The following is a 28,000-nucleotide window of genomic DNA, read 5'->3' as shown; positions in this document are numbered from 1 at the left end:
AAAAAAATATCGTGATATTTTTTTTGGGCCATATCGCCCAGCCCTACCTGAACCCCCCTGAAGTAAACTAACCCTGAACACCTCTGAAGTAAACTAACCCTGAACCCCTCTGAAGTAAACTAACCCTGAACCCCTCTGAAGTAAACTAACCCTGAACACCTCTGAAGTAAACTAACCCTGAACACCTCTGAAGTAAACTAACCCTGAACCCCTCTGAAGTAAACTAACCCTGAACACCTCTGAAGTAAACTAACCCTGAACACCTCTGAAGTAAACTAACCCTGAACACCTCTGAAGTAAACTAACCCTGAACACCTCTGAAGTAAACTAACCCTGAACACCTCTGAAGTAAACTAACCCTGAACCCCTCTGAAGTAAACTAACCCTGAACCCCTCTGAAGTAAACTAACCCTGAACCCCTCTGAAGTAAACTAACCCTGAACACCTCTGAAGTAAACTAACCCTGAACACCTCTGAAGTAAACTAACCCTGAACACCTCTGAAGTAAACTAACCCTGAACACCTCTGAAGTAAACTAACCCTGAACACCTCTGAAGTAAACTAACCCTGAACACCTCTGAAGTAAACCGAAACCGAACCGAAAGTTGAGGTTATCCACTTACTTACCCTTAAACATACCCGGGTATGTCACATAAGCTGTATTCTGGAATACCCCCCAGGTTGTCGAGACATGTAGTTGTTATCAGGACTCGGGTTGGATCTCTCTTCTGCTTTGTTTTATTTTTTTGTTGCGTGGCGGCCGTTCACACTCGATCGCGCTGTGCACTAAGTCGCTTTCGTGCTTAAAGGTGAAGTATGTAGTTTTTGAGACACTAGTGGCAGCTAGCGTAATTTCAAAAATAAACCAACCTTGAAAACAGCCCTTCTGCGTGTAAAATAGTTTTGAAGCTTCATGAAGCAGTGTTTCGAAAGCACCCATCACTACTTTTAGCCGTGTAGCTATGTGTCATGAATAAGCAATCAAATAGGTAACACTCATTCTAGAGCGAACACAAGCATCACGCTTATAAGCGATAAGTATTATAAATAATACTTCCATCCAACAATCTATCTGCACATGACGCGCCACAACTATTTGAGGCTGTGCTGGACACATCAAATGAAACTTAATAAACTGGAACATTTGTCTTAATGAACGAGTGCATGATAATGTTGTATTTAAGCGTTATTTGTAGCACCTTGCAATGCAATGCCCTGTTTGCTTTGACGTGTCCATGACATGTTTAATCTTTATATGACATACTTCACCTTTAAGTCATGGGCGATTATAGTGTCGCACACAAACTATTTTTCTTCCAAATTAAGCTGGTTAAAAAACATGGGGTGATGCTAAGTATTCTGGCCCACCCATCATCCACTTTCTGCATCCGCCACTGGTTGTATGGTGGTATGAATCATTTTGAACAAGGCTTCCATATCGATTTCAGTGTTTTTGAGTTGCATTTAGCAGATGATGGCAAATGTAGTAGGTCATCCAGGTATTACATGTGTAACCCCTCCGGTTCTACTCGCCCTGCTCCAAACGGGATTCGAACCTGGCGTTTCAGGGATTGGGAGGCGCCGAGGCGGGCGTGCTTACAAGGACACTAAAGACTTAAGACTCATTAACACACCTCCTGAGGCCAGGGGAGTGAGTTTACAAAATACAGAAAATTTGGATACAATGCACACTAGCTATACATACTGAATACTGCAGAAATAGATTAGTATAATAGTATGCCATTTTGAACACAGCCATTACTGCACTAAGGGAAGGATACAAGACATTTCTATTGCAGAATTTCAGAGACTTGGGTGTGAAATCTTCCTGACTTGGCCTAATAAGCAACCACAGAGTAATGATCTGGCAACCACCTAGTTCACCCAGTATGCTAGTATAAATGTTATAGTGCAAGTGGCCCCACCAATAAAATACAGTGCAAACAAACATATCCTTCTCTGCAGGAGAGCCCCTGATCGGCCCTCTCTGTGCAAAGCATGCACCTTGTTACTTATAACTGACTCACATCATTTCGCAAAATGTAGGGACAGATTTTATGTTATGTACGCACATCCGGATTGTCCTGTTTCCCCTGGAAAGTGTTTGTATAATGTTTTACTGGCTAGACTTTGTTTGCATGATAAAAAAAAAAAGAAGAAAAATGAAGAACATCAAACTTTTTCTCAAAACCCAAAGTACAGACCATTGCACAGATTGATGTCTGTATTTGCTGCTTTTAGAAAGCGTGACATTTTAGATCTCTGGAAAGTTAAGGTTAACTGCAGAACATGCCAAGATGGGCCAAGAGTCGTCATTCTATCTTTTATAAAGCATCTCGTGGTCAAGCACATTTCCCCTTTGAATGCTTCCTCTTTATGATGAATGTGCACTTCCATGTAATCTGCAGAAAACATTTCCTTCACTTCCAAGTTTTACAGCTGTTCAAGCTCTGCATTCTATTTTTGTATTAGTGCAAAAAAAAAAAAAAAAAATCAGCATTGAGCCTTTAAAAAATAATCATGACAGTAGACAAGCAGACTTGTATTTGCCAGAAGTCAATAAACTATTCATATCAGGAGAACTAGCAAAGCCTTATTCACAAAAGCATGCAAAGGAGAGTACTTGTTATGAGAAGTGTTTTACTGTGAAGAATCACCAATAATTCTCATTCTGTAGTGACAACTCAGGAGATTAGTTTGGTAATAGAGATTGGCATGGTAATTGGATATGGCAATGTTAATGTACAGTATTTGGTCTTGACGGAATAGATCTGCTACGCTGCTGCTGTGCTCCAGAGCAAGTACCTTCACAGACACTGCTGTGAGCATGTAAGACATGCTGATGCTGCACATGTAACATACATGAATCAACCCCCCAACAAAGCAGGAGACAAGAGAAAAGGGCAGAGCACTCTTCAACACAAACAACCAAACTGATCATTTACAGGTTGCACAACCAATGCCAATAAAGCTGTTGTGCAACAGCTGAAAAGAATGATGAGCAATGATGACATAACTAGGGCTGTCACTTTTGTGAAAAAATCCTGTTCGATTTGAGACATAAGGGTTCATTGAATCGATTGTAAAATCGATTTTCCATTTTTTCCATTTTCCATTCGTTTCCATTTTAAACGCCAAATATAGGCAAATCCACGGGTAACTAGGCATTAGGGCGAAAGTAAAGAGGGCGCTTGAGATGCATACAAATCAGCAATATTTCTGATGATTTATTGGCGTGCAACATTCTCGAAAAACAATAAGCAGAGTGGACTGCCATAACATCAATGAAAAACGTTACTGCTGGCTTCAACATGCTGTGTTTACGATTAGAAATGTCAAACAAATTTCTCCTACGTTGGCGATTGCCCGAATCTGTATAGATGCATGAGACTGTCTGAATACCGACAGAATTCACATTTTTGTTGTAAAAAGAGACACATCATGCCGAAGTATAGTTTGCTGTTATGCGTGTTTGTCAGAGCCTGCAGTTGCTGTGTGACACGTGTTTGCTGCGGGCGTATCGTGACGAGCTGGACGTGCTCCGAGAGAAGGCCGTTAAAACCGATTCCCTATTTTCGTTTTCGAAACTTGTGTTGGTTGGTCCGATCGATTGTGCAATCGATTTTCGAATGTAAAGTGACAGCCCTAACATAGACTGTAGGGCTGTGACGCTGGCAGTTTTTTACCACCGTGGTGGTAATGGACCAACTACGGGTGGAGGTTGGGGGGTTGGTAAATAAAAAACAATAAAATAAACAAGGCTCAAACACCCATTTCGTAATATACATGCGTGTTTATTTGAGCAATTCCGTCAAAGAAACAACACACTAAAGCCTGTAAAGCATTTAAATAAATATCAGTAAATAATGATAACTTAAATAATATAATAAAGTTAAATATATATAAAAAAAAACATTTGTTTTATATTTCCACACAGATGCATCATAGGCTACCACTCTGCGCTTTGAGAGGGATGTGGGACACGAGCAGGAAAGAATCTCTTTTCTAATATTTTCATGTTTTCTCCTGATGTTCCAAGCAACTGAAACTTGTTGTAAAAGATCTGAAGAGCGAATTTTATCTTCCACAAGGGCAAGGCATTTAGGCTTTTTGATTTTGCACTGCCAGAGAAAGCGAAACCACACCGTGTGTGTGAAACACGGTTTACAAATAAACTTTACGCGCCTTACCATGTCTAATAACAAGCACAAATGGTGTTAAAAAGAATTTGACGTGCAAGTAAAAAGCTATCTGTCCTACAGCATTTTTCTAATTTACCACAGTAAAGAATGCGGATATAATAGGCCTAATCAAACACGAACCAAAAGGAAGAAACATTTATAATCCCCTGCGAAAATGGGTGAGACGTGAGTGAAGATTTGGGAAAAGAAACGAGAGATTTTATGTCCAGTTGAATAACGAATGTAATATTGTTCAATTCGCTGATGATCGGGTGACCAGATCGCAAAACAGAATACAAAGCCGACAAAGCTTAAATGTATGGGCTCACGCACAACTCTCTCATTCGTCATGAATCCAAATGTTTCCATGGCTGCCATGTAACATTTTATTGCTAACCTATTATTTTTTTTTTGTAAACAAAGCTTTGTGCATTATAATCATATAATCATAATATTCATGTAAAACCGCATTCACATACCAAAAAGTTGTTTTGACGGACCACCGCAGGTGCTACTCGGCCACCGCGGTGGTGTGGGTGTCAAGTTTACCAGCACAGCCCTAATAGACAGGAATAGATAGAACCAAACCCCCCCCAAAACAAGCAGATCTTTTGGCAAGACATATGTACTTTTTTTTTTTGGGACCACATATTTTACTATGTGTGCCTTGGCTATGCCCACTGGCTTAGCACTAGTGACCTAAGGCTATGTGCGCATTGGCTACCTTGCTGACCGGCTTCGCACTAATGACCTAATAGATGAACAGGTCATGGCGTTATACCACTAAATATGGTGAATGCCATTTAAAGTGTTATGCTTATCACTTTAACTTTTTTCCCAAACTAACAGTATATGAAATAGTGATGGCAATTTCAAAACACTGCTTCATGAAGCTTTGAAACCTTTACGAATCAATGGTTTGGAGCGTGTATCAAACTGCCAGAGTCACGTGATTTCAGTAAAAGAGGCTTCATAACGGTTTTGAAGCACTTCGAAATTTCAATGGTTCATTGCCGGGGACGATGATGTCTGTCAACTCATTAATCACGAGGAGTCACTGAGAACCAATGAACAAGTGTCTGTAGGTTTTACCTGATCTCTGGTCAGTTTTATACATTTGTAGACGTTTTAATTAGACCACATGTTTTACTATGTGTGCCTTGGCTATGCCCATTGGCTTAGCACTAGTGACCTAAGGCTGTGTGCGCCTTGGCTGGCTTGCTGACCAGCTTAGCACTAGTGACCTAAGGCTGTGCGGCTTGGCTACCTTGCTGACTGGCTTAGCACTAGTGACCTAAGGCTATGTGTGCCTTGGCTATGCCCACTGGCTTAACACTTGTGACCTAAGGCTATGTGTGCCTTGGCTATGCCCACTGGCTTAGCACTAGTGACCTAAGGCTATGTGTGCCTTGGCTATGCCCACTGGCTTAGCACTAGTGACCTAAGGCTATGTGTGCCTTGGCTATGCCCACTGGCTTAACACTTGTGACCTAAGGCTATGTGTGCCTTGGCTATGCCCACTGGCTTAGCACTAGTGACCTAAGGCTATGTGTGCCTTGGCTATGCCCACTGGCTTAGCACTAGTGACCTAAGGCTATGTGTGCCTTGGCTATGCCCACTGGCTTAGCACTAGTGACCTAAGGCTATGCGGCTTGGCTACCTTGCTGACTGGCTTAGCACTAGTGACCTAAGGCTATGTGCGCCTTGGCTACCTTGCCGACCGGCTTAGCACTAGTGACCTTAGGCTGTGCGGCTTGGCTACCATGCTGACCGGCTTGGCACTAATGACTCAAGGCTATGTGCGCCTTGGCTACCTTGCCAACCTTACCTTGACGCTGCATACAGTAGCCTACATGTTAAGCATAGCTAATGAACATTACCCTTGAATAAAATAAGTCAAGATTTTTTTTTTTTATGCAAGTGCTTGTTTTACTTTAACCTTCTCATCAATAGCTTAGTTTAGAGAGCATGTTCACAGATACAAACGATAGAACATTGCCTTGCTTCATACACACAACTACATAACACTCAGGTTATGCATAGTAAATACTCGCCAGACTATAAACATGATGCTATTTTAACTGTATTGATTGATCTTTTAGCGTGACTCAAACACAACAAGCATTTGAATCAACCACACACATTTAGCATCGCTAATGAAAACATACTCTTGGAAATAAATTAACGCGTCATGGCGTTATACCACTAAATATGGTGAATGCCATTTAAAGTGTAATGCTTATCACTTTAACTGTTTTCCCAGACTAACAGTATATGAAATAGTGATGGCAATTACAAAACACTGCTTCATGAAGCTTTGAAACCTTTACGAATCAATGTGCAAGACCAAAAAATATGTGCAGAGATGTTTAATAAAAGAGAATTTTTCTTTATCTTAGATGTTAATTCCAGATGCGTTCTGAAAGTGCGCTGCAGACAGTAACAGAAAACTATGGCAAGTATTTGAATGTTTGAGCAGCAAGCTCATTGGCAAGTGCTCAGCTGTGCTATGTAGATAATGACATGATTGCTACCAATCAGTTAAAGACCAATAAGCTTGCACCATTCAGTTTCATGCCAGAACTATGTAATTATTAATATCTCATAATGACCATATGTAATGCTATGTGACATGAATTACAGTGGTTAAGGCCATATCTGCAGATGGGTAGTTGACATAAAATACCTGGGAAATTTGGAAATGTTAGTCACTAAATAAAGTATGTTTTGCTAGATCTTTTATAATTGTTATGAGTGCAGGTTTTAACAGCTCGTATTACAAATCTAAATCAAACACACCTGAACCAGCAAATCAAGGTATTCAGCTACTTGAAAAGAACAGGCAGTTATTCGTGTAATAATGGAGCAGGGTTGGAACTGAAGTCTGCAGAAAGGAGAATAACAAGGATCTGAGTTGGCTTACTGAGTTGGATTTCTGCACACTCGCGAATCCTCTCATTAACCTCTCATTAGACACAGGTAGGGATGCACCGATATGAAAATTGTGGCCGTTAACAATAATTCTTTATATTTGAAAGCCGATAAATATATTTAGGGCCGATAAATCTAATTCATAATATTTGAGAGCCTGATTACAAAAACAAAAATCTTACCATTAAAAGTCATGTCCCAAACACACAATTATAATGTTCTCATTATAATGTTATGTAGCCGATATGACAGACTTGTGCTGCTCATGTTGAGCTGAACTGTATTTTCCTTTTTTGAAGTGATTCAAATAATATCACAAGCAATCCAAATCCATCATGGTGAACAGTGCGCATCTGAAGTGTCTCATCTGAAGGAAATAATACATTATTTATCGGCTTTAATATAATTTTCTTACCAGGCCGATAACGATAACCGTAAAAATTTACATATATCGGCCGATACCGATATTGTGATGACCAGGTTCTGTTTTTGTCATGTTTCTGTGTGTTTGGACTTGTTTTATTTAATTCAGTTTCCTTGATTCTGCGTGTGCTTATTGTATTCAATTATCCCTAGCATGCTTACTTATTAGTTCCTTTGTTTCAGGTGTGTTGCCTTGTTAGTTTGTATGGTCCCTCTCGTTGTTATCATTTGCCCCAGCTGTGTCTCGTTCCCTGTTCCCCTCTGTGTATTTAAACCCTGTGTTCTCTCTTGTTCCTTGTCAGTGACTACGTTTACTTGCAGCCAATAACCCGTTCAAAACCGGGATATTAGCAATAACCCGGTCGCGCACGGCCATGTAAACACCGGCAAAAACCCGGATATACTCATATATTATACCTGGGTTGACCCCTTTTCTAACCCGAATATTTGGTCTTGTAAACGCGTTTCGGTATATCCCCATCAAAATGTGTGTTCTGCGCATGTTCTATTCGCAAGGAATCTTGGTCTTTTGAGTAGAGACGGCGCATAAAAAAACCCGCGTGCAGTATAGCGGAAGTAAACAAGCCGAGGTTAACATGGCGAGACGCAGCACAGCACCACACTTTTGGAGCAAGGAGGAGACCAATTTCTTCATATGTGTGGCACAGCTCCAGCTACATTTCCCATCTCTTGCTCAATTTCTCTCCTTCTATTAATAAAGACCATGAGGCACAGTAGTGTGAAGTGGTGCTGGTGGATCAGTACCAGCGCCATAGCGCAAACAAAGACTATCGCTATCTGCCCCAAACTGTTCATTATCCGGCTGCTGCTGCTGCTGCTGTTGTCTTTGGATACAGGAAGAAGAATCGGAAATGACGCATATTGCATCTTAATGTTGTCCGTACGCTAACCGTGCGTCGCCGTTTACATCGGGATATTGGCGACTGATTACACATTCCATGTATACAGGAGTAACTCTCTCTGCTCACGCATGTAAACGGGTTATCCCGAATGTTTCAGAAACCCGAATAGTGACCTTAACCCGACCATAACCTGAATTTTAACAGCATGTAAACGTAGTCAGTGATTGTATGTATGTTCCGTGTGAGTGTTCCTGTTCCTTGTTCTGAGTTTATCCTGTTCTGAGTAATTAAAGTCTACTGCTTGCATTTAGATCGGTCTACCGCCTTTGCTTCCACGCAAATTCATGACAGATATGGTGACCGATATATTGTGCATCCCTATAAATAAGAGATTAATTGTGCAGTGTAGACAGATTCATTGATTATTACAGACCTTGGTGAGATCGTAATGAATGAGATGAGTGACAGCTAGTGATTATAAAGGGAGCACACTTTGCGGCTATACTGTATATAATCCATTGAATAAAAGTTTTTTTCATGCTGCTTAGAGGACTGATGGCCAATTACATGCTGCATAAATGCAGACTTCATTCTCGAAATGTCAATGATTGACAAAGTGATAACTAGCACAGGATAAAAATATGGCATGTCAAAATAGATACGCATTAAGCAATGTAAATGCAGACTAATAGATTCATAGAATTAAAAAAAATTATTATATTCCAATAATTTGTAAAAGTAATGACTTGTAAATAATCTTAAATGTCTCACTGTACATTGCTAGTCTTGTTATGATGGAGCCATTGCTTGCTTACACATTACATCTGCACTTTACTAGAGTACCCTTGCTGATTTCAGAAGCACCCTTGATTGATTATTAATTGTCTATCTGACAGTAAAATTAAAATGTGAATTTTTAGTAAATTTAAAACTAAAGTTCTAGTAAATGTCTAATTGTCCACCTCACAGAAAAATATAAATGTATGAAAATTAAAATCAATTTACATAATTGTGATTATATCAATGGTGAACAATGTTATTTTATCATAACATGTGTATTTGTTATGATGCATAAATCTCAGTTTTAACAATGAAAAGTAATATGATGCATGTGCAACAACAACGACGTGCATAGTTCTGATTGTCTTAACATAATATAACTATCACAATAGGGCTGGTTTCTATTAATATCGAAAACTATATTTCATAAGTAGATCTGTTTTACATTTTGTATCGGGAGTCCCTGCTCTGTTTCTCTGTCGCCTGAGGGTCCTTGCCCTGAAAAACGCTGAAGACCCCATATGTGCATCTTGTGAAAGACCTCCCTCCACCCCAACACTTTTAAAACTAGCGCTGTTCGGATTATCTGCATCTCTTTCTTTATATGCGGTTTCTTTGTGCTGTGGGTCTGTAAGAAACTGAGAAACAGCTGTCTTGATTTCATCTGCCAGGATTTTGGCGGTGCCTTCTGAACATCGTCTTACTGAAGTGAAACAAGAGTCAATGCATAAATGTTTTAAGCAACTATTGCCAAGTACAATGTTTAGACGTCAGTACCACAAATGTTATGCTGTAAATTGTTATTGGCAGGCCCTTCTTGAGCAGGGCATAGAACATTATCCAGAGAGGAAAAATATAACATATACAGTGGAGTGGCCCCAAACGTATTTTGACAAACGCATGAAACGACAAGTGCCATTTATTTTAAAGCTAACACAACAACACTTTTCAAAGTTTTTCAAATATATATTTAAGTAGTGGGTTTTAATATTTGGACTCTTTTTATTTGGTAGAAGTTAGTGAAACATGTCCAAAGTTAATGTGATGAACTACATCTGTCATTACTCGCTACTACACCTGTGTGAATTTGAGTGCAACTACGTTCATACAGGCTCTGTCCGAAATCGCCCCCTATACCCTTAAATTTGAGGGGACAGCCATTTGTAGTGGTGTCCGAAACCATATTGGATGTTACTGAGTGCACTCATTCAATCCCATAATGCACCAATAATGACTGTATAACCGATGTGCGCTCAACAGCTAAAGAATACCCATAATGCACTACGAGTCATGCACCGAATGAATTCCCGCATCTGACCATAAGATGGCGCCTGCAGCTGAATCATCATCTATCCATTTTCCAAACCGCTGTTCCAATGTGGCTACAGCATAATATCATACAGGTATATATTCCTTTTTAATTGATTATTAAAAAGTTTCATTAAGGTTTATAAGTTTTCATGACAAGAGTTCAAGATAATCTTTTCATTACAACTGGAGCTGCCGGTTTGCTAAAATTCAAATGATTATTAAACAGCTGTACAAACTATGCAACATCAACAGCCCTCCAGGCACACTCAGTGTCCCAATTTACTCACTCGTTGTCATTCACTCCTTCAAGTGAACTAAATTAGTTGAGTAATGTATAGGGGATAGTGAATGAGGGTATAGGTGGCGATTTCGAACACAGCCTAAAATCACACTGACACCATTTGGTTAAAAGTCATTGTAAAAATTGCTCAGAAAAGTTAGTTCAGAGAAATAGCCTCACGCAATGTAAACTTGTGTGTAGGCGTCCGACTTAGCTAACAGCACACTCTGCTTCTTTTATCTGACACATACGCGAAGAGAGGGATATTCCTGTCAAAATGACAGAATTAGTTTGGAATTAAAGCTTTTAAGACTAAGCAGAAGCCATTGCCGGCTAAGTCTGGAAAGTACACAAAAAATGACAAGCCAATGGCGATTCTATTGCCAATGTGTGTAAAAGGTTGTCGTTTGCTTATTGTTTTTCTTTTTAAGTTTTAAAGTTTGCCATCGAATGCAATGAAAATGATCAAATTTAAGTGAGTAAATGTTTAATTATCCTTTAACAATTTCCAATAAAGTTCAATTAGGTAAAGCATAAGATATCATGATCCAACAATAAGTGTTAGCAATTTTGATAATTATTTTTGGGACCATTGCATGTCTAAAGGTAGTATCCATTTAAATAGCCTCAGTATAAACGGTAATAAACAGTTGTTGGTTTATGAATGAACAGCAAAATAAACAATGTTTTACAATTTTAGCATATCCAACAAAGCCACCTTGGGCATTTTCCGTGATAAGCGGAAGCAGATGTTTGGTCTGAGTTTGCTCTGCAGGGACCAGTAAAAGAACATGGAAACTTGTTGCAAAAAGTACCTTCCATTGCTTTGAGGACATAAATTCTCATGTCACTGAAAATGACCTTGGAAAAGAATAGTACAAGAGTTAAAGCAGCACTCAGTAAGATCGGGATTTCTTTGTTGTATCCTCGCGTTTTGCTCGGAGGTTTCTCTCTAGAGCTCCCCCCGCAGCTTCGGAATAGATATTTGACAACAACTGTTAAAAACTCGCTGGCTATTCTCAGACACTAGAGGCTTAGTAGATCAACGACATCAAAGCAGATGGGAAACTCTTTGCAACGTCGTCTTCATTCGGGTTCCAACAGCGTGAGGGAGCGCAATATTGACAGCATTATAGCAGATTTCTTTTTGCAGTAAAGCAATTCTTTACCTCGCGAGACTTGGGATCACACGATACTTCCAGACGAAGAGGCCGGCGGGCCGCCGGCCCAAAGTTGCAAACGCTGTTTTTCCGCTCACGGGCACCAGGGGGGTGCGAAACCACCACCATTCAACCCAAAATAAGTAATATAACCATTCCAGTGACTCCGAAGTTGATCAATTAAGGTAAAAAAGTTACTTAGTTCACCTTTAAAAACTAAACTTGGCTAACAGTGAGTGTTAATGTATATATAGTGCATGATCCCCCCCCCCCCCCAAACTAGTTAAGCACCAATTATCAACTATCAATTATCAATTACCCGTGCAATGCCCAATCTTTGACAACAGTTCTGTTTCTGTAATGCCAGTAAAGCACTAAAATTAAACCGAAACTCAATGAATTGAACTGAATTTGGCCTAATTGGAATATAATCTTTCTAATTACTGTAGGTACATTACATGGCCAAAAGTAATGTATGCCAAAGGAGACCTGACATTTCCAAACTTTAAAATTTTGCGAGATATAGGCCTAGACTAGTTGTGCTTGGGGTGTAAAACTAGCCTAATGTACGTGGTATGCAGCATTTCAATTGATTAATTTGTGAAATGCAATGAAACATGCCCGAATTGTGCGGACATAATTTTTACCGTGTTAGCCTTATTATTAGCAGTGGTGTAAAACATTTGAGGAAATGTAATTAGTTACTGTACTTAAAGCATAACTTCACCAATTTTCAACCCGCTTTGTATTGTTACAATGTCAGTAGTATATGTAAATGAACAATGTTTACTCATTCTCTGTATTACCCGGACTAATAAATTCACGTTTATTTGTCAGCAGAAGTCCGCTGGATGACGTGTTTTGCACATCACCCCTTTGACATTTCCAAGGCTTTCATGAAATTCTCTTTCTACTGTCTAGGCAGCCCAGTTTTATTGAAAGCCTATTTTGCCAGCGGTAAAGGACCCCTTTAAGTATCTTTTTGGCTACTTTGTACACTTACTGAGTATCAAAGATATAAGACACTTTTCTCTCTACTTGACTAAATTGTATAAATAAATATGAATAAAGACGTTGTGATGAGTAGTGCAGTTACTCATTGATTATTAGACATAATTTGTTGTGTTTTAGTAAAAATGGCCAAGAGGAAGGAGCCATCCTCTTCAACCAAGAAGGATATTATCAACATTTCTAAACCTGGTCAATTCACTTTGATATTGCTTGTTTTCTGGATTTGAATGGTCGCAATGTCCGCAGAATAATAATCTGGTACCATTTATTAGATTTTTGTACTATGTTGGGTCAACCACTTGATGTTTAATGTAAAATCTGGATCCTGAAGCAAATGCTGAGAATGAACTAAATCATCTAAAATGAGAGACATTGTACTGTATGCTTTTAGTCTGCTTGCTGTTTATCCCAAGACCAGCTAGATGGCTCCAGTTAGCAGAATTTCATTATACTCAGTAGAGCCACAAAACTATGGCTCTTAGACCCCATTTCTCTAAAGAAGAGTTCAACTGCCAGCGCTAGTCTGTTGAACTGCATTGCTGAGTCACTCATGTTTTTTTTCTCAGGCTACATAGAAATCTTCTTCTGCCCTGTCCAGGTGCAAAGACTTAACCACCAATAAGACTTCAAATCATGTCAATTCAGTCAGCCAAACTGGAAAATTGTATTAGATGCAGTAAAAAGGGTGTATTTCTCACGAGTTTCTATGCTCAAATGCTGCCTGGTATTATTTAACAGCTTGCACTTCAATGCGGTCCACCCACTAAAACACCTGGCAATGATCTTAGCTGTTTTAAGATATACTCACAGGATGTCCCTCTCTTCCATCCACTCCAGGAATTCCAGGCGGTCCTGGATCTCCCTGAAGAGACAGAGATCACATAGTCAGAATAAAAGTGCAACGTTGCAGGTGGATTGGAGTGTTTGAAATTTATTGGAAAGTTGTCATTGTTTTAGTATTTCAATTTGGTGATGCAGACAATAGGCTACACACACTGCATTTGGGAGAAATAATTGTCCATGTAAATAAAACTGAGCACGTTTTTCATGTACACAATATGGAGAACATTACTTTCACTTAAAATGCATCTTTTTTTAATTATAAACAAGATGCTGGGGGAAAAAATGGCATGCCACTGAATCAGCTGGGAATCAAATCAAGAAAGCAATCGTGTGTTTTGCAGATATTGGCGTCTCATGACTTTGAGAACATGAGGCACTGAACGCATTATTAATGTCTCTCAAAGCAAGGGGTATGATAGACAAGAAAGTGTGTAAGTACTTAATCATGGCAAGTTTGCCAACATAATGATTATAATTCTGTAAAGTCATTGCTAAGCTGCCCAGGGTGCATATTACTCTTCTCTGCATGGCTAAAATTTAATGGAGTAGTGCATGTTTATAGAATATCTGAAACTAAGCATATAATCCAGGATTTATCATATAGGCAACCACCAAGATGTTGAAGAACAGCTTGGTTTAATATAAGCCATCTGTAAGCCTGGAAAAAGACAGTGTAGATCAGCATGAAAGAGGAAACGATGGTGCAAACCTTTTTATGGCTTTCCATAAGGAGATTCTGTACTAGCATAAATTTTCATGCAATTCTGTCAAATAATACGGCATTTTAGGATCTTGCGTATCCTCCTCGAAGTGGGCTTGCCAAATATTTTCAATGGTCCATGTTCACAGTTCAAGGAAACCAATAAACATGTTAAATTTTTTTACGATGAGAAGAACTAGATCAGTACATACCTTTAGACCAATTCCTCCCGGAATTCCGTCTTTTCCATCCCTGCCAGGTGCTCCCTTGATAAACACACACACAAATGGCATTAAAGCGTAATTACTGACCACTTACCAAAATTAAGATAAATATAGTAATATACATACAGGCTCTCCTGGATATCCAAGTGGACCAGAAGGGCCTATACTCCCTTTTTCTCCCTAAGATAGACAGTATGTCAGTTAATGCATTAAGTATTGGAACACAACAAACAAATGAGGTTCCAATGCTGTTCAAGTCATTAACAGATTTGTTTTGTGAAAAGATATTGTTATATTTATCCATACCAGCATCTCCTTAAACATGAAGTACATCATTCCAACATTATATTTAGCACTTTTCAGGACAGGGACTTATTCAATAACCAAGATGATGCAAGAAATGTCCCAGCTGTTCATTAGCAAGTATCCAAGAAGGATTATAGAAGGATTGTAGAGGCTCTGGCGTAGGTCCGACGCAGAAGTATAAATTGGGCTTTAGCCGTCCTCATGGCTAAAGCCCAATTTATACTTCTGCGTCGGACCTACGCCTGAGCCTCTACGCTGTAGGCAACGCGTTGGTTTTAATTTATACTTCTGCGTCGTTGTCCGCGTTGACGCGCAATTACTCATGCAGAGGGAGCATGTGAAACCCGAGGGAGGGGTTCTAGCAGACCAATCACAGCGCTTGTGTCCGTGTAGAATTGACACATTGTTACATTTTTGGAGAGGTGCACGTCAGGGTACGCCGAAGGGTAGGCTATGCGCGCTACACACATAGACAGTATATAAACTGGACACAGCGACCCCATAGATTTCAAAGGAGAAAAGCGAAGTCAATTAAAAGCACTCACTTCCTGATGGCTGAGCGTGTTGCGCAGGCTCAAACTGAGCTTGATGACGCATATGTGACGTGAGCAACCTGTCTGACAGCTGTCAGTCTTCTAGTCGCTGTGCCGAGAGAAATCTGAATCATTCCCTTCCGAATCTCGCAGAGACGGAGAGCGTGAGCATTAGCTGTCCATGAGCTAGCAGCGGGAGCAACTTTATCACTCTCTATGGGCTTTTTCCTTGACTTTATCAGACTTTATGCCTCCACGTCCCCCGATTGCTTGCAAGCTTCTCTGCCGATCTATACGGTAATTTCTGGTCTGTGCGACAGAGAGTCGAGTGGTTATGACGCAATAGTTAGCCTATTTTTACAAAAACTGCTTCTATGGGGCCATAATGTAAGATACAAGGTAATGAAGCCTTTTATACATTGTCGTGTTTCTTCATAAATAAATAATGGACAAATGGAGTCTTTAAACGCCTCAGATGTAAAGTTATTCGCTGTCAAATTGACACCAAAATGAATGGGAGTCAATGGAATGCTAACAGCAGGTGATGGCTTGATAGCCAGTGGCGGCTCCCGGGGAAGCTTCGGTTTCCGGCGGATGGATTACACCCTTGGGCTACACACAGCCTACGACGTAGCTACGGTGTAAGTTTGACGCTGAAGTATAAATTGGGCTTAAGAAAATGACCAATGAAGTGCTGAGGCATATAAAATCCAAAGGCAGTGTTTCTTAGAACAAGAACACAAAGCATTACTGGTCAGGTGGTGACATAGAGAAGTATTTACCAAAAATATCCTGAATGTCAAGTGTAACAAATTATCATGTCAACAGGCTTAAATAAAACTGCCTTTGAGAGCTGGAAATAGAAAGGGGAAGCTCTATGCTCTGTATGGGGTTAAGAAAATGAAGATTAAAGTAACCATACCACTTGCCCATCTTTGCCTGGTGGTCCTTGTATGCCTTGAGTACCAGAAAATCCCTAATGAGAAAAAAATAACAATGTAAAACATTTATTTTCAGTGTAAATATATATATATATATATATATATATATATATATATATATATATATATAATTATCTGGGTGACCTTAATTTAAAATTCAATTCAATTTCAAACCGGTACATAAAGATATACAGTGACCTCAACTAGTATTTGGACAGTTTTAATTCATGTATAGAAATATATGAATGTCACTACAAACTATTTGGCATCTGCGAACATCCCCTCAAGTTATAGACATGTTTTACTTTGACAGCCAGGAAACACAAAACTTTGTCTTCATTTAAAATAGTATCTACTGTTTTATCATTTAAACCATGGAATTGTTTTTTGTTTGCCTGTGCTATCTTTCTTTAAAGTACATTCCACTTGCTTTGTTATCAAATGCTACAGTCTTACATATTTACAGTAAGGGTCCAAATATGTTTAAATAGTTAGCCATTATTCAGACATATATAGCCACATTAATAAGACAATCCACATAACATTGAACAAAAGTGCTAGTAAATTATAACCTGCAATGTAACAGCGGCACACAAACAGAGGTGTGCATGCAAAGTATTTGTAATAGCAGAAAATGATCTTGTTATAAATGTACTTCTCGTTTTAGGGCTGTTTTAATGTGATGTGTGTTTTGTTGTTGTTGTTGTTTTTGGAATACCACACAAAGCGTCTCTACTACCTGATGACTACCATCTGCCTATATAAGCCAGCGCTTAATACCATTTAATACGAATATTTCGACTGAGCAGCAAGAGTCGACTAACCGGCGCTGTAGCAAAGCCAGCACACACAATGCTCATCGCCATATCTTAAGGAATCTATGTTACGTTAGTAACTGAAACATTCCCTTTCGAAATGGTTCACTCGCATCGCGTCACTCCTGAAATGCGAAGAGCATAAAGAGTTATGAAGTATAGCCGCATCCAGCAGTTTCTGCAGGAAGGTCAAACCATCACATCCCTAGTCTGAGTAATTCTGAGTCTTGAACTGTAAACTCTCAAGTGTCAGCTTTCTAAATATATGTTGATTATTTGTCTATCCAGAATGACTTATGAGCAGCAACCTTTTTATTTTGGGTATGTCATTTATGCCCCATATGCCAAAATGGGGGCTGTCTAGTAAGGGGTTAAAACTGACCTTTTCACCAGGTTTGCCAGGTGGCCCAGGTAAACCTGGAATGCCGCTCTCACCCTAAAGACAAAGACACACACACTGAAAACATTCATTTCAGTAAATTCTACATAAAGGTTGTACAGCCATTGCCAAAAGCATTGGCAGTGACACATTTTTGTGTTTTGCAAAGTCCTCTCCTTGAAAACAACGATAAGCATTTAATAAGTTTCAAAGGCTTTTATTGGCAAAAAACCCCAAAAACATTTAATATATGCAAAAAGTCAATATTTAGAGTGTTGACCATTCTTCTTCATTACCTCTGCAATTCACTCTGGGATGCTGGATATCAGCATCTGGGCCAAATCCTGACTGATGGCGATTTATTCTTGCCTTATTAGTGCTCATAGTTGATCACAATTTGTGGACTTCTGCTTGTCCATTCGTCTTTGAGTTCTGAACACAGTTTGGAATTAAGATCCGGGGAGTTGTCTGGCTACGGATCCAAAATTTCAGTGTAATGATCTCCGCAACACTTCATTATCACTCTTGCCTTGTGACATGGTGCTCCATCATGCTTGAAAATGCATGGATTATCAGAAAAAAAAGGCTTCTGGATTGTTGGGAGAAGTTGCTCTTGCAGGACATTTGATAACATTCTTTATTCATGGCAGTGTTTTGGGGCTGAATTTTGAGTGCCCAGTCCCTTGGATGAAAAGCAACCCCACACATGGATGGTCTCAGGGTGCTCCACTGTTGGCACACCACAGGACTCATGGTAGAGTTCACCTTTTCTTTTCCGGACAATCGATTTTCCAGATGCACTTATGGTAACATGATTCTGTAGCCGACTCCTTAGGAGGAGACCGTCATGGTGCTTGCTGGACACTCTGGGACGCCCTGAAGCCTTCTTCACTTCTGCTGAACATCTCAACTTTATGATCAGTTAAATGGTTCTTTGGTTTCCAATATTCTTTGCAGCAATGTTCTTGCATGTTGAGGCCATTTCGATGCAAAGCGATGATGGCTGCATCTCTTTCTTTGGAGGTAACCATTGCTAAGACTGGTCTGCTCTTATAATCCGATCAGAATGATAGAGTGATTGATTAGAGTGACTAGTACTCATTCACGTGATTAGTGAAATGACTGTGAAATTTGTGTTTTTGTTATAAAGTTTGTTTTTGGCCAATTAAGCTTTTTGCAATTATTTAAAGTGCATCTGATCACTCAGCGCAATAATCTAGAAACAATGTCAATCAACCTCACAATAACTGAAGCAGCAAACTCTGCAAAACACAAAATTGATGGCACTCCCAATACTGTATGTACAGTACATTTAAACAAGTTTAAACGTGAACTTAAATGTCAGTCACAAATATTGACTCCAACATACAAAAAAACCTTGCAATATGCATGAGGTTTCTGGGAAAAACTGGCAAGAAGTAGAAAGATTTTAACCTAATCTTTTGAGATTTTAGATATGTATTAGTTAATTTTTCCTGAGCTGTCATACCTTAAAGCAACTTTGTCAGTATAGGTAAAAATTACCTTAGATTAATTTGCTGAATTTCATTTCAACTTTGAAGTAGATTTTATTTAATTTTATGATGTTTTTTCAAATAATCTGCATGCAAAAACTTGCAAAATAAGTAAACCTATGAAAGCAAATGTGAATATGTGATGACTAAATATGTTGCCAAAATGAAAATGGTGCATTTAAGGATAAAAGGGACAAAATTCATAGCTCCTTACTGCTTCCCCAGGACTTCCCCTTTCTCCCTTATGTCCATCAGCTCCATGGGGGCCCTGCTCAAACAGAGATAGAAAAGTAGTGTCATCAAGTGTAGAGTGAAGTGTTTTAGAGTATGTCTATGACACATGCACTCATACCTCCATGCCGGGAGAACCTTGAATGCCAGGACTTCCTCTAAAACCTGGTACACCCTTTAATAAAGAAAGAGTCTTGTATTAGTCTGACCCACAGTCATACAAATGAATATCTAAGTCAAATTAAAAGAAAAAAAGAAAGATCACAGCTTATGATCGGTTCCCACATAGTTTTAACTCTCAGTCCTTAGTTCAAAATGTGCATTTATTGAAACTAAGCTTCAAAAGTGACTTGTGTTAAACTTTGTGATGGCGTTAGTGCATCAACACATGACTTAACTGAATAACATTTTAAATCTAAGTTTCTTACCAATACCTATTGTATGGCTTTAGATGACTATGTGAATACTATATGAATGCCTTTTGCAACTTGAATAGCATTTCCCATCAACTGCTATTTTTGGAACAGGTTTATTGTTGCTAGTGTGTTACCAAATGTTTGCTTACTGTCACGTTTAAAAATAACCAAAGGTTGATGAAATTAAACCTTTCGTTCTAGTGAGTCAGGTTAACTGATCCGAGGAGTGTTTCTTAACTACCATAGTGCAATGCATAATTGGAGAAATTGTTACATCTGTTTCCCAAAACCTTAAGAATAAGAATACAGTTAAAGAGAACTGTCGTTAATGATGCAGGTGGTGAACAATAACTTTAACCAGTTATTCAGTTTGAGATTAACTGATTAACCTCATTCATTAAATACATTTTGGATTATTGCTATTACAGTTTTTCTCGATTGCTTAAACACATTTCTTGAAACTATGCCTCGTATTCTCAAAACAGTAAACACAAATCCATAACGTCTCACCCAATTCCCTTAACATCCTATTTTCAGGTCAAAATGAAGCTCCACACTCAAAACCATTCACTCTTGCTGAAAAACCAAACTTTGTCCTCAGACTGCACACACAAGCCATCAAAATCATACACACTACAACATAGTCTTACACACTGGTGTAATAAATTCAAAACAACATTTCCAAAACTGGTAAGTTATGTTGCTTGTGGTTCCCCCCTCACAAACCTTTTCACATGATGAACACAAAAGACACAACTAATGGATACATTGGCATATTTTTATTCATTCATGTACTCTTGTAAAAGTAAAAAAAAATGTTTACTCTCTCCTCTAATTTTTTTTTTTAATATATTTATATTTACTTACGTAAGAGATGTGTGTGACCATCATATGACAGTAATAGAGCACACACAAACCTTATTCAAATATGGAATTGTATTGGAATGGTAAAGAGTGTTGGTCGTGACAGGAGGGCCTCCACTAAAGGATAAAATATGATGAACAAGTCTAAGAATGTTCCACGTATGGTTGAAAAACCATCATTGGCCTAGAAAGATAACAGTCTGGGAGTCAAGACTATAAAGGAGGAAGGATGCTCTCCCTTCACTGTCACACTCTGCAGACACTCTGTGTGACTGTACGACTGCTGGCCTTTTCTTGCAAGAAAATAAACCTCATCAAAGACAATGGGAAATGTTTGCCTCTTATTCAGTGATAGAGTTTTGTTTGCCAGCACACCTCCCTGAAGCTTCTGATGATGGAGGCGACGGTGAAGTGTCTCAAATTCTGCCTTACTCGTAGCCCAGCCTCCCTCATAGTCATGCCATGGACAGGGACATGGTCAACTAAAGTGGCTTGAATTTCATCCGAGACTACTTGTCTTCTTGCCCTTCCCTTTGCCTTTCCTCCTCCTCCTATCCCTCCTTGACTTCTTTCTTCATGTCTTTCTGGATCTATTGTTCCAAAACTCAATAAACTGATTCGGGCCCTTTTATCTATCTATTGAAGGATCTGATTGATGTGTGTTAAATTTTGACTTTCAGTGTTTTCACCTGGGGAATTGTGTGTTAACTGAGCTAAAGCTGTGCTGACTTGAGTGAACAATACTGAATACTAGTGCTTTCTAAATGACCACATGGTGTAGGCAATGAGAAATGAAGGGATTTGTGTTTATAGTTTAGTGAAATGGGTGTGCTTTTTGATAAATGGCATTATGGTTTTGACATTTTTGTTCAAAAGCCTGGTTATAGTGTTTAAGCAATCGAGAAAAACTGTAATAACGAACATGGCATCTGAGGACTACTTTGCTATTTTGTTTTGCTTTTATTTTTAGATGTCTGATTCAATTGCAGATTCCTTCTTACATCATACTTCGGGGTTTCCCCAGGCTTGTAGCACACTTACACACATGCATAATCTTCAATAATGGTGTTTCCATTCTCCCTCATATAAATTTGCATAGAATGACAGATGTAGATTGTAAAACATGTTAGCTTGCTTATTTTGGTTAAAGTTATTTACAGTTAGAAATAAAGTGTAATCTGTCACATCACACTAACAAGAAAACTTTTAACCACAGGTTGAGAACTGTAGTTTGACCCACACAACTTGCTGTTTGCAAATGTTGTTTGGAACTACGGTTTCTGGAAACATAAAATTGTTGAACTATTTTGGTAACAAGTGAACTTGTGATCTTGGTTCGCTGTGAAATGTATTTTGAAAAGGACATTGTTTTTACACACAAAGACAAGAACTAAAGCAGCAAGTTCAAGAGATAAAGGTCATGTGAAGATTTCAGAGGCATATTTATGTCATGAGTATTATTTATTATTAGTGTGTGCAGTCTGTAAGCGCCTACGTGAAACATTTGTGCAGACTCCAGCTGGACGATGACACTCATGTCTTTGTTTTTGATACATAAAATAAACCCCACTGTTTTTGAGTTGTTGTTTTTTAAATTTGAAACAAAAATATTGTTGACTTGTGAGAATATTGCACGCTTCTCTGAGAAGACTACGCAATTGACAAGACTGAAAGGGCAATATATTCATGAGATTCTTCTCAATAATTTTTTTTTATTGATTTAAACCGTTAGCTTTACAGTGACTTGACAATAGACATTTTCACAAAAGAGGGTGAAAAAGGTTTTCCACAAACATGTACTTTGGTCCCACTTGACTGAGTTATTTTTTAGAAGTATTAGAGCAATGTTTGATTTCTTATTATTTATTATATATCTGTATAGCCTATTTAGATTTGGACAGTTTGCACAGAACTGCACAGAAGATGTTTACTTTAACATTGTATTAGGTACATTAACTGTTGGTTATCTGCAAATACTATAAGTATAATGAAAATACATGAGGTGAAATGTGCTTTACATCAATAAAAACCTGCTGTTTATTGACTTAACATGCAGGCATATGTGCATAATGTGGACATGTGTTCATAAAGATATGAAGACTTGCAAGTATGGCATCCAGGTGTTGTTATTGCACATTCACCTAATGTTCAGAGCTCTTCCGAGGGTCGTTCATCATTCGTGCACAACTATTGTTTTCCTTCAAACTTACTCATGCTGAGAAAAACTGCAGCTTCAGTCACTCATATCATCAACACCTCTCTTCACACTGGTACTTTTCCCACAGCATTTAAGCAGGCTCGGGTAACCCCACTGCTTATGAAACCCACTCTAAATCCAGCACATCTAGAAAATTACAGACCGGTATCTCTTTTTCTATTCATTGCTGAAACAATTGAATTAGTCATCTTCAACCAAGTCTCTATCTTCATTGCACAGAACAGCCTTCTGGACAACAACCAGTCTGGTTTCAAAAGCGGACACTCGACTGAGACTGCCCTGCTCTCGATTAGTGAAGCTCTGAGACTGGCAAGAGCAGCTTCCAAATTCTCAGTACTCATCTTGTTAGATCTGTCTGCTGCTTTTGAGACATTTAACCACCAGATCTTCCTGTCAACCCTCAAGACAAAGGGCATCTCTGGAACCGCACTCCAATGGTTCAAGTCTTACCTCTCAGATTGGTCCTTCAGGGTATCGTGGAGAGGTGAGGTGTCTAAGTCGCAACATCTAGCTACTGGGATGCCTCAGGACTTGGACCACTTCTTTTCTCCATCTACATGTCATCACTAGGATCTGTCATTCAGAAACATGTTTTTTCCTATCACTGCTATGCTGGTGACACACAACTCTACCTCTCATTCCAACCAGAGGATCCGAAGGTAGCTGCTCGCATCTCAGCCTGCCTGACAGACATTTCTTGCTGGATAAAGGACAACAACCTTCAACTAAACCCTGCGAAGACAGAGCCGCTTGTGGTCACGGCCAAGCCAACACTCCATCACAACTTCTCCATTTAGCTAGGTTTGTCGACCATAACTCCATCCAGAACAGCCAGGAACCTTGTGCTGGATCCCAATTTGCCTACTTATACGTCACCCTAAAAGTATGTACTTTGTGAAGAAAAAGTACACTTTTGAGTGTGTAGCAGAAGAGTTGGCAAGTGTTTGGGACATACTACTGCGTCATCTTTAACGGACATCTCTCTGTCTTCGTTTCGTTACGTGCATCCTGTCACTGTTTAAACTGCCCTGTCAATCATCTTGCGACAGTTAACATCCTCCACATTCAATTTAATTAAATTTCCTACCGTTTTGGAGAGAAATGTAGCAGCATGTTGGTCTGCCAATTGTTGGTCTTTCATGTGGAGTCTAGACTCTCTTTATGTGTTTGCAATTTGAATAATGATGCATTTAAAAGTTAATGGCCATTATAAGTATCATTGCAAAAGTTCACAATGCTGTTGCAGATGAAATATAATGTAGATAACATTGAATAAATATTTTTTCGTCAGGTTAGATACTGATAATGAATCACTCCAATCCCTGTCTAAACCTTTCTACTTAACCGTCAGACTCGGACATCAGCCGTGTTTGTAGTTTTTTTAACACTTTTTTCCCCCTGTGTTTGTAGTTCTAATCGAATCCCGTCCGACGCGCAATGGGTTGTGGGCAATATCAGCCGTTAGAGTGTCCATGGATCTGCACTTAGTAGACCATCTGGGGATCTTATGAATACTCGTTTCAACATACTACGATTTGGGACACACTAATTCTAATTTCAAATACTATTCAGGACGGATAGTATGCAAATTGGGACATAGCTTTGGAGTTGTGATTGATGATCAGTTGAACTTCACAGACCACATTGCTAGAACTGCCGGTCCTGCAGATTTGCTGTACAACATTAGGAGGATCAGACCCTTCCTATCGGAGCATGCTACACAACTCCTTGTCCAAGTTCTTGTTCTATCCAGATTGGACTACTGTAATGCTGTCTTGGCAGGCCTTTCAGCATGCACGGTCAAACCTCTGCAACTGATCCAGAATGCTGCAGCAAGAGTGATCTTTAACGAGCCGAAGAGAGCGCACGTCACACCTCTCCTCATAAAATTGCTCTGGGTGCCAATCGCTGCTCGCATCACATTCAAGGCACCGTTGTTTGCCTACAGAACAACCACTGGCTCTGCTCCATTATACCTAAACTCACTACTTTAGACCTATGTGCCCTCCAGAAGCTTGCAAGTGAACAGTGCCTTGTGGTGCCATCTCAAAGAGGCACACAATTACTTTCACTGACCTTTACCTGGATGGTTCCCTGCTGGTGGAATGACCTGCCCAACTCAACCCTTGTACAAGTCTTTAACCATTTTCAAGAAACCTTCTCTTTCGGCAACACTTGACCCATTAATACTAACACTTACTATTCTATATATGTTTAAAAAACCACATGTACTGTGCTAGACTAACTGGGGTAATTTGGGATAAAATTGTCTGCCAAATGATTACATTTAAATGTGGATAAAATGTGTCTGTGACCAGTGTTTACAGAGCTTGATGACTGATGATCCGCAAATAAGTGCCCCTCTACTCTTTTTAAAAGCTTTCAGTCAAAACTCGCAGTGAAACTCACAAAAACGAATTAAGCCCCTGTACTAGAAGAAATTAATACTTAAAGTAATAGGCCTATCATCTTCAATTCTAAAACCAATACATATATTTACTTTTATGTAGGGGTGAACAGTAGGACCAAGTGAGATGTAAAGGTCATATGTTTATAAAATATATATATACATTTATTAAAATTGTTTAAAATTACCACTTGTTAATGCCTATTTAGGGTTCCAGTGAATGAAATATTAATATAAATGACTGATGGAATAATATTGTTAAATTTGTCTGGCATCAGTGCAAAAACGACTTTACATTAACAAATAAGTTCAATATATAAGACTCACAACAGTGCAACTAATATTTTAAAATGGACAGTTCCTTAGGGTTTTTTATGTGTTAAAAATGGCGCAAGAACACAGTCATCCACACACATGGTACAAAGTACCCTACCCATGTGAACTGAGAGCCCAGTACTGACAATAAATGTAAAGAACCAGTTTGTAATATTAACTTATCCTATTTATTCATGAAATTAAAAAATAATCACTGTCAGGACAGATCATAAAACTATTACATTTTATATTTAAAAATATGTAAATTTATATGTTAAAAGTCACTGAGTGAATGATTTGAAAACAAAGTTACATTCATTGCATATATTAATTCTATATTAATGCAACTAGTTGCAATGCTGTTTAGTAAAGATAAGTGACTACACTCCGCTTTGTTTATAAGGCTACGTTCAAAATCCGATTATTTATGTATCCGATTGGAAGCTGATCTATCAAATTTTTGGAACTCATTGTATATTTGCTCATATTACCAGACATACTGTCTTGTATCCTCTTACATTCTGTACATTCTTACATTCAAAATGGTATTATCAGCATTCTTGTAAGGTGAATTTTGTCATTGACAATTCTATCTAAAACAAACTTGGGGATGTTAATGCATGTTGCAGTTCTGGATACTGCATTGAACACGACACGTGCTCAAGTTAATTTGAGGTTGTATTAAACTGTGTAGTACTCACAGGCTTACCATCAGCACCAGCTGGACCAGTTTGACCCGGATCTCCTATTCTGCCCAGTTCTCCCTAGAGAAAGTGATGCAAATAGTATTTACATAATTGCATTACAAATTATTGATCAAAGAACATAAAGGCTTATATAACTATTTGTATCTTTGCCAATAGGTAACAAGCTAGTTTTTTTTCTTTTTCTTTTTTTTCTTAAATACTTTTTCAAGGGCACCATTAAAACCATTTAACACTTAGTTTATTATTTCAGGTGCCTTTATAAAAGACTACAGTTGAAAAGTGTAAACATATATATATATAAAATTCAACCCGACAAAGTGGCTAGTTGGAGTGATTGCTTTACACGCCACTGCTGAAATACACCCACATTTGGCTGGTTGGCAGAAGTTAATGTAAAGCCCTGAATGCATATATTTATTCATAAATGCTTTGCTTTATATGAGAATATTTATTGGACTTTTGAATGAGAAATTAAAAACAGTAAGCTATAATTATAATATTGAATAAATTAATCCATATAAATTCTAGTACAGTAATGCAGTAAATCTGTCTGTAGCTTCAGAATTGTGTTGTGGGCTATTTTATGGTGATCACCTGCTGAAAAGCAGCATGTGTTTTCAAGCATAGGCATGACCTTATAAACTTCAAACTTGCCTTTTGGAGACGTTTATGTGCAAAGCAATGACTTTTGATGCAATGAAGAGATTGTATAATGTGTTCTGTTGTATAAAGCTGCCAAAGGGGTTGAGGATAGGCTATAGCGTACCTTCATTCCTGGGGTACCTGGTGGCCCAGGTGGACAAATGCAGGGCTCTGGGGTTGGATCAATGTCACCTGGTACATTATCACACTAAGAAAATAGAAAAACATTGTTTACTATGCTGCATTTCATAAAACAACATAAAGCGTCAGACATTTCCTGTTTGTGGCATAAGCTAAACTTGCAGTATTCAGCAGTGCGGCCCAGTAGTTTGGAAATAGCAAAACAACAATAATAGAGACAGCCTAGCATAACACTGTTGAACCGGTTTCACGACATTAGCCATTTTAAAGTCACCATGAAATCAAAATTGTCAAATTTTATTTGTATGGAATATTGCCATGTTAATTTTAAATGATTTAACTGTATGTAGTTTATATTTTTTTTTTTATTTTTTTTTATGTGCCCTTGTAATCTTTAATAAAAAATGGCTTCCCCTCGCAAGGACTCGACCTCTTCTGATGGCCTGTGCACCAGCGTGAAGACGGGACAATAATCCCTCGCCTCTAGCAACCTGTCACTCACGTCACATCAATCATATCAATTAGCTAACGACAACGATCCAGTCAATTCCTAATGGTCTCACCCTACATTTATTCTGTTGGAGAAGCCGACATATGTTACAATAGGGAAGAAAATACAGTTGGAACTTCCATTTCATGCTGACTTTAAGTGACCATGTGATACACCAAAAAGTACAGAGATTTAGACATGGTACCATGATAATGACACAGTCCCCCTGTGGTGAAAATCCAGCTTTTAATGTTGTTTATGTGTCTATGTGGTGTTTTTAATACTCTTTAAGACAAACCATGTGTAAGTTCATAAGTGGACAGCATTGCTGAGTATTTTCTGCTTAAAACTGCAGTGAACCAAAGACGGTCTCA

General features: G+C 38.7%; 1 protein-coding gene across 2 annotated transcripts in view; it reads right to left on the bottom strand.

Moving 5' to 3' along the window:
- The window catches only part of col21a1 (collagen, type XXI, alpha 1), a 76,025-nt gene that overhangs the window by 36,730 nt on the left and 11,295 nt on the right, over positions 1 to 28,000 (bottom strand). For both annotated transcript variants that reach the window (XM_079634683.1, XM_079634684.1), the window contains exons 8-16: positions 27,120 to 27,203; positions 26,348 to 26,410; positions 19,548 to 19,601; positions 19,410 to 19,463; positions 17,685 to 17,738; positions 16,469 to 16,522; positions 14,834 to 14,887; positions 14,696 to 14,749; positions 13,749 to 13,802 (exon numbers count right to left, since the gene is read on the bottom strand). In XM_079634683.1, the coding sequence (XP_079490809.1) occupies positions 13,749 to 13,802; positions 14,696 to 14,749; positions 14,834 to 14,887; positions 16,469 to 16,522; positions 17,685 to 17,738; positions 19,410 to 19,463; positions 19,548 to 19,601; positions 26,348 to 26,410; positions 27,120 to 27,203 (525 nt within the window). The remainder of the gene's footprint in view (positions 1 to 13,748; positions 13,803 to 14,695; positions 14,750 to 14,833; positions 14,888 to 16,468; positions 16,523 to 17,684; positions 17,739 to 19,409; positions 19,464 to 19,547; positions 19,602 to 26,347; positions 26,411 to 27,119; positions 27,204 to 28,000) is intronic.

Source organism: Phoxinus phoxinus (assembly GCF_949152265.1).
Source record: "Phoxinus phoxinus genome assembly, chromosome: 14".
NCBI lineage: Eukaryota > Metazoa > Chordata > Actinopteri > Cypriniformes > Leuciscidae > Phoxinus > Phoxinus phoxinus.
This window is presented reverse-complemented; position numbering and strand designations above follow the sequence as displayed.